The 12,730-nt window shown below is 44.9% G+C and overlaps 1 protein-coding gene across 1 annotated transcript in view; it reads right to left on the bottom strand.

The window, feature by feature from the left end:
- The window catches only part of LOC139299911 (microtubule-associated serine/threonine-protein kinase 1-like), a 29,909-nt gene extending 17,658 nt beyond the window's left edge, over nucleotides 1-12,251 (bottom strand). The window contains exons 1-3 of the mRNA XM_070922862.1: nucleotides 12,222-12,251; nucleotides 12,084-12,115; nucleotides 623-717 (exon numbers count right to left, since the gene is read on the bottom strand). Coding sequence (XP_070778963.1) covers nucleotides 623-717; nucleotides 12,084-12,115; nucleotides 12,222-12,251 — 157 coding nt within the window. The remainder of the gene's footprint in view (nucleotides 1-622; nucleotides 718-12,083; nucleotides 12,116-12,221) is intronic.
- Nucleotides 12,252-12,730: the final 479 nt, after the last annotated feature.

The following is a 12,730-nucleotide window of genomic DNA, read 5'->3' as shown; positions in this document are numbered from 1 at the left end:
GACATGCACAGAGGATCAGACACAAATGTGGGAAAAGAAGACGTGACACAGAGTAAACAAGCCTTTTCATTCTGTGACCAATTGACCACAGGGAAACTAAGCCGACTTTAAACCTTATTGCCATGGTTTCCTCTTTTCCCCCGTGAAGTGTAGCACTAAAGCTGACTCAGGCTTGTCCGATTCTGTGGTTCAATAGGACAATGTGACTATTCATAATCACTGGGTAGGGTTTGAAGGGGTAGACAGGTGAGAAATTGATTTTTTTCCAAGTCATAAATAGATTTTTAGACCGATGGATGCTTTGTAGCCTAAGCTTTTTATGTATCCTGTCTTACACTAATGTGGGTGTTTTGATTAATGCACTGAGAGATTTGATTGGGGGCTTTTTCATAGATAAAGGAATCAAGCCATCTAATTTGAGAGAGCAGCCAAAGTAAAGACGACGTACAATCTACCAGTCTCCACAGTTTCGGGGGTCGGAGAGTATGTGGCACCCAACATATGAGCACCTTAGTTAAGTAAGTAAGTCAAATTGAGTCAACTGAAAACTTCAGATCTAGACACTAAAGCAAGAAGCGGCTTCTTATGGTTTAACTGAGGTGTGATGTGTTACTATACGCACCGAGGTGTCCAGGGAGCGGAAGAGGGGAGTGTGGGCGAGGCAGCGTGGGAGACGTGGTGGTCAGGATCAGACTTTTCCTGTTGCTTGTGCGGCAACTATAAAGAAAAGGAGAGAGAGAGAGAGAGAGAGAGAGAGATACATGGAAACATGAGAGGATATTGCAGCAAGAGTGTGTGAGTGCTGTGTCTCTCTGCTTGTCGCCGTGCATGAATTATGTGCCTACTCTCGCTGCGTGTGTATAGGTGCAGTAGGAGCGGCCATGTGCAAATGCGTGGCTCGCTGCAGGAGCACAACAGCGATAAGGGGAATTCAATTTCCTCAGCCATCCATCCCCGTCTGCCTCCTCTCAGCCGAGATAAGAAAGAGGAGAGAGTGCGCAACAAGATGAGAGAGTGGCAAAGTTAGAGAGAAAAGTGGCAACAAATGAGGGAGAAAGGAAAAGATAGCGATGAGAACCGTTTAAAAAAAAAATGGACTCTGTTCCCAGAAAAAACATCCACTTTTCCATGACCTCAGTTAATTATGTTTGGGGCGCTTAAAAGCTGTCATTACCACACTGAGTCACCTCAGATCTGCCTGTGGACTCCAAACAGATTCACACTGCACATGATATTATTGTATCTGACTCACACACCATTAGGTAGTAAATTGAGCCAGCTTTTTGTATTTAAGCCCACTTATTGTGCTGGAAATGCTCACACATCTAATTCGAAGGCTTTTAAAACATGTGCGGCACAAAGTGCTTCGGTTTCCACGGCGGTGAGGGGGAATAAATAAATGCAAATACAAACAAAGAGGAGAGAACAGATGAAGGGAAGAGAGCCTGGCCAACCTGGCTTTCCCTCTCTCCTCTTTCAGACCCTGTCACATGGGTTCACATGTGAGCAGGACGCACGGCCTCTACACACACACACTCTCACAACTTCAGTGTAGAGACGCGATGAACACAGTGAGCTGAAGACGCACAGAGGCGGAAGGAGAGGGAGACACTGGCTGAAATACTTCTAACATCACAGTAGTGTTCTACTTCACATCTGGGTGCCAATCGTTCATCCCATGATAGAATGAATAACTGATCTCACGAGGAATTTGTACGACACAGAAAAAGAACTGATTTACTAATATCACACAATAAACCTGTAAAAACTTAAAAAAAACGTTCAAAAACAGAGCACATTGCAGCTTCACTTCCCGTGGATCCCGTGGATATAGATGGAGACACACTGTTTGTGGCTGTGTGCTGACAGGCTGTCAACCAGCGGATTGAATGCATTATACATTTTCATCCCTGCATTGTAGGGGTGTGACACACAGCTACTGTCTGTGGCTGTTTATGTCACAAAATGTGACCTTCCAGCGGAAGTGTTAAATTGTTTTCAAGTGCCATTTATATTCCTCATTCTCTTAGAGCTATGTATACATATATATACATAAGTATAACTGACAACAAAATATACTAAATAATGATTTACCCATGTTCCTGAATGAATCAAATAGTAAAACGTGATTTGTATTAGAACCCTATCTTAAAATAACTCTGCTGGCAATGAATAACGTAAGGTTTTAACAGTAAGAAAAGACAGATTTCCATTGGGCCATATTGCATGATTTTTCTGGGGTCCAGATGAATGTAAAGTTGATCAAAATGTTCTACGATTAAAAAATGATACAGCCTATATGCAAGGTTGTGCATGCAGTGGGAGGAGATCCACATGGAAATAAAGTTGGAATGAAGTTGTGAAAAAAAAAATCAGAAAGCTATACACAAAAACCTGAGAAGCTCTCTTGGCCATTTTTGCATGCCCTTTTAAGACGGTCGCTACCTTCAGATCATCAGCTTCTCTCAGGTATCAGGTGGTGCAAGGTGCCAGATCATGAAGTAAAAATAATGCCTGCGAAACTATATCTGTACATCTATACTGTACATCTGGTGAAAACTGATAAAACGTTACTGAGGTCGAACTGAATAGTGAACTTGATACCATCTAGTGGTTTTAGCCTATTTGTTTTAGATTGGCTGTCGGAGTATTACCAGCAGCCAATCACGCCTGGCTTTTTCGACCACTGATTGAGCTTGTTACTCTGCAGTCCGATAAAGGAATTTAATTTCATATTGCCACCTAAATTATTACAATAAGGTCAGAAAACAACGGCAGCAGCATCTCATCCATCTGTTTTCATTATTTTAACTGCACGTGGGATGTCCTGATCGATCAGATCTATAACTAGCCTTATGGATATTGATCACATATGCCAATAGGTTGGATTTAACGTGCAGGTCCGATAACTGCTGTTGTGCCATTTCACACTTCCTCAACTGGATCAATTATATCCTGACATTGTTCTATAACCTTAAACCTTTTTCTCTGAAGCTGCAATAATCTCACTGTCACACACTCGCTGCCCCACAGCTGATCCAAATCATCTCAGTGAGTGTGTATATGTGTGTAAATGTGCAAGGTTCAACATAGCTTCACTGGCTTTCATTGCCTTCAGAGTAAAGAGGAAGGCAGAGAGAGACTAAAACTAAAACAAAGTCAAGGCGAGCAGCAGGACTGTTCTTTGCTAATGGATTCTCAGTGCTGCAGGAAATCAATGAAGGTTCGGCTGTAAACACACAAAAACACACAAGCGCCTGGCCTTGAATTTCCCCTGTAACGCTGTCAGTATTCGGTGCTACGTGTCAACATGCAGACGCTGACTGCCGTGCGTTTACTTTACACATCCAGCAAGTATGCAGCTGCAGAGTATGCAGAGTCCAAATTTCAGAGACATGCCCGGGGTCTGTTTCTTGCTCGATGGTCATTCAAGATCAAGAGTGGGGAGGGAGGGAGGGAGGGATGCACTCCACTGCACTCAGTAAGTCTGGATTCTACTGGCTGTTGCCGAGGGCTGGAGAGAGGGGATGGAGGTGCGGAGGATGAGGAGGGAGGTGTACAGAAAGATAGAGAGGTTAGCTGGTGCCGTCGTGACATGAGAGCGAGATGAGGGAAAGCAAATGTTTCGGGAAAAGGAGGGGGTGGGGGACTCAGTTGAACAAAACAAAGAAAAAAAGTGAGAAAAACAGGAATTAGAGATGCAGGTTGAAAGCGCTCTCGGGGGTGCTCATCACCCGCACAGGCGCAAGGTAAACATGACCCAGTTTTTTTTCACCATCACACACACATGTATATTTGCACACTGCACACAGGGAATATTGTTCACTGGAAGCTTGAGCAGATGACACGTGGGGGGGGGGCATGGCTCTAACAAAGCCAGACAAACAGGAGCCTTCATCCTCTGCATGTTCATACCCCTCCCTCTACTTAACGGCAGGGGGACCATTAATATTGATCAAACCAAACCGCCCATTGATGTGAAACCGCACAAATGTATGCGATATACGGAGTAAAAAATAGAAGGCATGGAGGAGGAGGGACTGGAGCAAAACACAGAGACAGATAAGACAGAGAAAGTAAGGCTAAAAGCAAGAGCACTTCAAAGGGAGGAAAGAGAGAGGCGGAGGCAGAGAGGGAGGACAGAAGTGCTGATGAGGAGTTGGGGAAGACTGGTGTGTTTACCTCCACAGCGTGAGGAGAGCAGCGAATGAATGGGAATTGGCCGGAGATTGAATAGCCGTGTTGGTGGAAAAGATGAAAGGGACGGTTCAGGAAAAAGGGTGGAGGAGGAGAAAGGGACGCAGAAACAAGCAAATGTTGAGTGTCTTTCCATTTTATTTTCTTGGTGAAACTCACTACACTCATGAAGCGTGCGTCAGCCCCTTTTTCTTTCGCTGTATACATGTCTGTGGTAAAGTTTTATAACTGCATGAGGGGACCGCAGCACTTTATTCCAGGAACAAAAACCAGAGGAAATTTATTTGGCTTCTACAACCCTGGAGGGAATGGGAGAGGAGGGAGCCACGGTCACATGACGGCTTGTTGCTACGCAGCGTGCGGCAAGGAGGCTTCTGATAACGCCGACCAGGGACCACAGCGAGGGAGAGGAGAGGGGGGAGAAACACTGCTCGGTATAGATGTCACTCAAGTTCACTGTTTGAGGGTGGAGGGACTGGAGGAACAATTTTGTGACACAACATGAACAAATGAAACAAATCACCTACCATAAGGTAAAGAAAACCAGAACTCAATGGGCCACTGGCCTGTGACAATAATCAACAATCAGCCGTATCCTTCTCTAAAATGAAAATTATGAAAAAGTGGAAGAAAAAAAAAAAAAAAAAGAACCACAACGCGAGATGGGAGAAGAGATCAATAGGGGCTTTTAAGAGTGGAGGCGGCAGCAGCAGTAGAGGAGCAGAATCACTCACAGGGAAGTGAACCATGAACTCACCACAAAAACAATAACCATCAAGGAAAAAAATAAGGGAAACCAACATGGCATGCAAACAAACAACTGAACCAAATGACAGGTTCTGACAAAAGAACATGCTGGATGTGTAAGGGCACTGAAAGGGAAAGAACGACATATGTGCTTGCAGTTTGTGCTGTAGCAAGTTATAAAACGTGCAGACATTGCGGCATCTGGGAGATGTTCTCATAATGTAAATATACAATTTATGGTGGAACAGATGAACTATCTATAATATGTTATATGTCTTGAAAACAGTTTCAGATGCAGACAGTGAGCTAGTTAATTGCAGCTTACGTTAGAGCAGAGAAACACACCGTTTAATCCATCCCAGTTTGGTTTTGTCTCTCCTACTACAGCCCCATATACACCGCTTCAACATGCGGAGGAGCCCAAAGCTTGACGGGCCTGTCGTGCCTAGTTACGGTTGCTAAACTATGATTGGACAATAATTAAGCAAACTGTCTATTTACAGTTATATAAAACAGAGAAAGAAAGCAGCAATGAATTGATTATTTAAACTGTTGACGATGCATTTTGTGTAAATTGATGGCAATTAATTGGCAATTGATCAAATAATCATTACAGCTGTAGCGCTTTTGGGTATGATTAGGCTTGATGTAAACAGTACATAGAGTGGTGTATGTTCTTTAAATAAGTAAATCTAAAAACATTGTCTACCGGGTCACGTGAGCAGCAGTAAAAGGCACAGACAGAAGCTAAAATGGCCATGGTGAGGGCCTGAGGCACAACACTGTCCTCACACAGCTCCATCACAGCTCCACTCGACTGCACCAAGCATTGTGTTAAATGTCAAAATCCTCGCCTGGCCTAATACACAATGGCCAGGAGAAAACAGACACAATGACCCTCCTTTTGTGCCTCTTTCCTTCCCAGGTTCCTCAGCTCTTCGGGGGCCCAAACATCCCTGACAGCGCTTCAAAGCCACTCAGCCGGGATGAAACGCACTATTTTCTTGTTGTGTTTTTTTTTTTTCTTTCTTTCTGTAATAGCCTCAAATCTTCTGTCTCAGTCTGGGGAGCTACACAGCAGCTGACAGTAGCAATATCTATCAAGTGCGGGTAAATTCAGTGCCGTTGAGAAGCCTGTGTCCTCAAAAGTGTTTTCCTGTAAGAGAAGCCCTGAGAGGGAGACAGCGGAGGAGAAGGAGGATCAAAGAGAATAAGAGTACCATTACTCCGAGAGGAGGGGAAAGACAGGGTCCTTTACTGAAATCAGGAGCTAATGGGAGATGTAGCGCCTTCTGTGTAAGCTCGTGTGCACTGAACCCTGTGCTCTTGGGGAAAGATGCAGCACACAGAGGGAGAGACTCTACAGTCTGACTCAGGTGTCACGTCCTCCCACTGACCTCCTTTGGTTGGCACGTAATTGGTGAAGCGAAGCGTAATGGCTTATTTAGTTACAGAGGAGGAGAGTTTATGAGCAGAGGACGCGGGTGCGACTGTGTGCGTTGAGAGGATGCACTGTCACTGTTTGTGCATGCAGGGTGCGCTTATGTCAGTGTGTGAGCTGTCTGCCACACAGCACAGTGCACCTGAGCCAAAGCACCTGAGGGAACCACACACACACACACACACACACACACACACACACACACACACACACAAAATATTTAATCTCTCCAATTTACTGCATTGATATTCAAGGCACTCCCCCACTTTCCTTTAGCATCCAATCACTTGATGGTTCGCTAACCGCTGCTCTCCTTAGTAACTGTTACTGTTTTTCATTCTGCAGTGGCAGACTTACCCCTCGAAACAATGGGACCCTGATTCAATTCTGGCGGGTTTTTGCCAGCTGAAATGATAAATGTCGCCAGCAGATTTTATCGGCCCAGCTGACTCTTTAAAACGGTGTCTTACAGTAAATATGCACGGGGCTAAACACGTGAAATTATGCTAAAAGACCTTTGCTTTTGTGATTTGGGAAAGGCTAAAAAATAAGACACCAACCTCCAAACTCTTACTTTAACCTCCTAAGACCATCACATTTTGGGTTGTCTATACCATAATACTTAATTCTGCTCATATGGCTTATACGAGTGTCCCCGTATGTGGACATCATTTTTCTCAAAAACTACACCATGTCATGATGCTTAGTTTTTATACTTATCAGGTCCCAATAAGCCCAGATAGCATAGAGAAATTAAAAATGCATACCAAACAAGAGCTTGGGTCTTAGGAGGTTAAATTCAGAGTATCTCTCTTACTACAGCGGCATCAGCATGTGGAGAAACCCAAAGCTTAGTCACGGTTGCAAGAGCTATGACTGGACAATTGCTGTTCGGGGCAGAGGTTTGGCTAATAGTCACTTAGTGAACGTGCTCACGAGCACAATCTCCTAATTAAATAGGCGGTTATGCCCGGATCTCTCCTCGCTGGACATGGACAGGACAAATGCAGAAAGGGTGAACGAAAGAAAGGAGGAGGAGAGAAAGTGAAAGAGACTAAAGAGAGAAGACAAACAGTGAGAGCGAGGCAGTCAAAGCTAGTATGAGTGTGTTGCATGCTCACGTAACCTTGGTGAGCTGGTCCCTAATGGAGGAGCAGACACAGATATCACCCCAGGGCCCTGCGCTCTATCTCAGTCTCTCCTCCTTTCACCTCTTGCACAACACTCCTTCCTTTTTCCAACTCCTTCACTTTCATTATCTTAATCACTCATCCCCTTGTTCTTCTCTCTTTCCTGGCTGTGACGTAATAGCCTTTCAGCAACTAGAGGGGAAACTGTCTTTCACTTCACATATTACACAGTAGTCATTTTAGGCATTTAGCTCACTCTGCATACACTGAACCCATCCCTGCATTTGATACACGTTGTTGGATTTTCAAAAACGATTCCTCCTTGGGTTTAACTGCAGGAGTGTGGCAGAGACTTGTGCATTATTTCCATCTGTCTGCCTGTGTGTCTGGGCTCAGGTGTGCCATAGCGAGTGTCTCTGCCATAATAGAAGCCGGTTTAATCCACGATCAGCGGGGGGAGAATGAAGTCACTCCATGAAGAGACTCAGCACGACATCCACTACTGCCGCCGCCGAAGAGGAAACCCCCGCTGCTTGAATGTCAGCTCAAATTTTCAGGCTGTTGACATCAGAGTGATTAAAGGTATCAATTATAAGCACAAAATAATGGTGCTCATATTATTTATTTAAGAAAATGCAACAATGGGACATTTTGTTGATCCCTGCAGGGAAATTCTGTTTTTACTTGCCGTGCTTCGCAGTAAAATCAAAAATGCTGTTGCAACTATGGCTGGTAGGGATTTGAGCTGGGTCAAAAACCTCCCCCAAGTGACCCGACAGATCATCCGACTTCAGAAAAACCTCTCTCACCATCAGTGACTCAGACTCCGGAAAAGTCCATCTCGAACTTGTGCGTCTGTCTGACTCATCGTTGGCTCATGTAACCGTTGACTGATCACTTCAGACGGTGAATCAGACTACCTGCAGGACACTGGGATGAGTCACAGATTCCCCCTTTCAATAACTCCATGTTACAGTCACCATAACCAGGGCCAAAGATGTAGCGGTAGAAGAAACTGTGAATCTCAATCTGAAGGTTCATTTTTCAAACGTCGATATGTCGCTCTGTTTATTTCTTGGACGTATTTACGTGATCAAATGCAATGCATGATGACGATTACAGGAAATGTGACTGTTAACCGGATTGTATGCCATTAAATGAAGGTTGCCTTCCATCATACGACAAGGCTAAGAGTCTACGGCCAGGCTAGCAGCTCTGTGAAGCTTCACTGTTAGCTCACATCGCCCAGCTGTCGCGCATAAAACAACAACAACACTGACATGCTTACGTTTAGCAGGTTCCGAGTTAGTTTGGCATGTTGCCGTGCTTACGTTAGCTAATTAGCACAAAGAGCAGCTGAGGCTGATGGGAACGTCTGATTTGTTCTGTCAATGACCTGACGATGGCGCTAGAGGAAAAGTCGCGATCACCTAAGTCAGTAGGATTCATCCTCTGGGGACCATGGAGCGACCGACCGGCTGACCGCGCTGTCCATAGAGCCACGCTGCTCGCACGGCTGAGCAGTGATCACGCAACCGTGCCGGTTTTAAGGACTCTCTTGAAACAGACATTTAACATTACATTGATTTGGATGAATATCACTTCAGTAGCACACTACCACTACTATAATGCATATCGTACAACTTGAACAACGGTTTCACATTGCACCCTTTGCTCGGACTTCATAAAGTGACCTACACACAACCTGCAAGACCTGCGGGTAACCATATACTGCAATACACAAGAAATCACTGTGACTCCCAACATGCACACTCAGCAGAACAGATCAGACATCTAAAACCAAGTTAGACACAAAGGCAAGCAGTGACCTCACACACTAGTCACACTGTCAATACGAGCCTCTTTGCAACGTACACTGCAGACTCACACAGAGAAAGGACGGAGCATCAGGGAGGCTACCACACCTCACGTCACAGAAACCCAAATCATCTCCACTCTGCCTGCGTCTCTTGCTGTACCTTTTAGTGCGTCGGAACATGTTGCTAGTCGGGTATCTAGGCGTAGCTCCGAGCAACGGGAGCAGCAGCAACAGCTGAGCGGTGAGGCAGAGCAGTCAGGAAGCAGCGCGACTCTGGGAATATGTCATCGCAATGCAAACACATACTGTAGCTCCCACAACCTTTAGATGTGCGCCGGTGTCTGAGAGTCAAGTGTGGCCAAGAACCAAAGGAGAGAGAGAGAGGGAGGGAGGGAGGGAGGGAGGCAGATAGGGTGGGTCTATATTTTAGAGAGGATCAACAAAAGGCAGCAGGGGATTGTGGGTCATTTTCTCAAGGCTAAGGTGGCGTGGTACAGAGTGTAATTTTGTTTTCCTCCTTTTTCTTTGCTCTCAATGTCCGTGCAGTGAAAGAACCTGATGGGGAGTTAAGAGCTTTTACTGCAGGCGATGGACACCATGAATGACTGAAGCAGAGAGTAAAGGGGGGGGGTTAATTTATCGCAGCAGAGAGTGAAGACACGACTAAGAGACAAGGTCATGTGGGCTGTTACATAACTGAAAAACAGATGTTAGAAAAGAATCAAAGATCGAGAAAAGCATTACAGATGACGATGTATGCCACACACACACGCACACACACACACACACACACACACACACACATACTCTGAATGGCTGTGTTTTACCCATGAATGGGCATTGGCGGATTGAATGTGAAGCCCACTCCACCGAGCTCATTCATAATGGATGGTGGGGCTGATAGCGTCCTACACAGGGAGACGGGATGCGATGCGAAGGAGACGGACTGAATCCAAATGGAGGCCGTCTCAAGAGAGAGGGCCATGATGGTAGAAATGGGAAGTGTGAGAGACAACAGCGAGATGGACAGGAGAACAAGGCCCGTACACAAACAGAGTTGGTCTGTGGCTTCATTTCATGTTTGATTACCCGTGATGACTTGGGATGAGGGGGGCAGCGTGGAGAAGATGGATAGGACAGGTGAATGGGGACAAGAGGGTGGAGACAGAGATAGTGGGCTGTGACCACTTACACACAAACATAGACCCAGACACACACACACACACACACAGATTCACTCTTACTCAGTGGAGCAGAGAGATTATAATGAAACACTTTAAGAGCCTCATTAACACGCTATTAGTGTTTTTTAATACTCTCTTCATAGTAATCTGTACATCATGCAGCGATGGAAGAAATGTTCAGATGCTTTACCGAATAGGAAATAATGAGTTGCATGAGAAGATTGACACCACTCTCACGTTTGTACGCGGAACATGAACGGCCAGCAGCTGGTTAGCTTAGCTTAGCATAAAGACTGGAAACAGGGGGAAACAGCTAGCCTGGCCCTGTCCAAACAAAATCGTCCTACCGACACCTCTAAAGTTCACTAACAAACACATTGCACATCTGACCTAAACCTGCATTCAGTCATTTTTTTGACCACGTGGTAGCAGCAGAAACAACCTGTGATATATCACCCCATGGAGTTGTTATGACGAACTGGTTGGCAGTTTTTTGCTGAGCAGGTGGCGTACAGTGGATGTTTCGAGCTCTCAGCTGCCTGTGGAGACTCAACCAAAACAAGAAACGGAAAAACAAAACAAGGAGCTGAAAGACGCTGAAATGCTGAAGGGAACTGCAGAGTCAGGTGATAATTCTCTGAGGGTTCATCACTAATACTGCGAACCTTTTCACATTTCATTTCATCTATTGTTGATATGAAACGTACTGGAATTATCCAAGTAAAAGTACTCATTATGCCGCAGAATGGCCCCACTGTTTTTGATATTATTATATAGTGGATTATTGGATTGTTGATGGATTACTGTGTAAGCTACTATTAACTATTATTCACACTGTTAAGTAGTTTAATCTATAAAAATGGATCATATTCTATTAACTAATAATATGTTTTTATTTTAAATCTCAATACGCAGAGAAACTGGATGTGCAGAACAGTGTGTGCTTTGCCGCTTTAATCCTTATTTTGTCTTGCTGTGAGTAGTGTAACTGTGCCGTACGTTTTACTGAACGTGTGCGTGTCTGTTTTACTGCATTTCAATCAATATGCGGCTGGTTTTGTAGTTTTTATGTGCCCGTGGGTTGGCTAAAGCTGACCGCTAATATACTGATAAACCAACAACCAGACTAACTCTAAGTGTGTGAGAGGGAGACAGAAAGAAGAGCAAGAGAGGGGATTTAGAAAAGATGGATAGGTAGAGTGCAGCTGGAAAAGCTGAGGGGAATAGGAACAGATTAATAACCAAGCAATAGGAGGAGATAAAGAGCGAGTAACTGAGCGACTGGAAAAGGCAGAGCAGCTTTCAGCACCATGGACAGCCTCCAGAGCTCGCGGCTGGCCTTAATCAGACTCCGACAGACTCCCGGCATCGCCCCCCAGCCGACCTCCTCCTCCTCATTCGCACAAGGACCACACGCTCCACCACCACAAACATCAGTCAAGCAATCATGCTCTGCAGCCTCTCTTGGTGTGATTGTTTTTCAACATGGAGGGACCCGGTCTCTCCCCAGAGAGGAGAGAAAACGCAGAGGGAGGGAGGGAGGGAGGAACAAAGGTAACACTCACCTGCTGTTCTTGCGAGGCAGAGGCAAATCCTTCTGGAAGAAAGACAAAGAAAAAGAAAGAAAAAAAGAGATCAGGTACAGACAAACTCAAATGTACACTTGATAAAACATGCCATTTACAGACTTGACAAAGGTCTACTAGAGCAACAGGTGGGGTGCTGCAACCCATGACTAGTAAACTGGCCTTCATGTGTAAAATGTGTGTAATTCCTCTTCAAAGTCACCGTAAGCCTTTTGAGAACAAATTCATTCTTAAATGTGACGTCTTTCCTTGAAACAGGATGTTGAGATTTGACTATAAAACGAAGGAAGGAAGGCCCTGAATGCTGTATCAGGTAGAGAGAAGGGGGAAGGGACTGTATTGTTGTCATGCTTTTAATGGTTTGGAGGTTTACTGTTAAATCAAATGACGTAACCATTACAATTACAGTTGTAAACTTCTGTATTTTAGTTTGGATTTATCTGTATCATACGGCATGAGGGGTAATGCTGGGCCCAGATGAACCCAGACCCTTTGTGCAGTGTGTATTTCTATGGTGACCCCAGGTTGGCTGTGTGCTACTTTGATTAAACAAATTAATTTAGGAGATCCACCTTAAGGCCTTTATCATGTCCGTTGAACTGTCCAACCAATAGCTTAGCAACCGT

The sequence above is a fragment of the Enoplosus armatus genome, chromosome 17, assembly GCF_043641665.1.
Source record: "Enoplosus armatus isolate fEnoArm2 chromosome 17, fEnoArm2.hap1, whole genome shotgun sequence".
Lineage (NCBI taxonomy): Eukaryota > Metazoa > Chordata > Actinopteri > Centrarchiformes > Enoplosidae > Enoplosus > Enoplosus armatus.
Note: the sequence above shows the minus strand (reverse complement) of the source record. Positions and strands in the feature narration are given on the sequence as shown.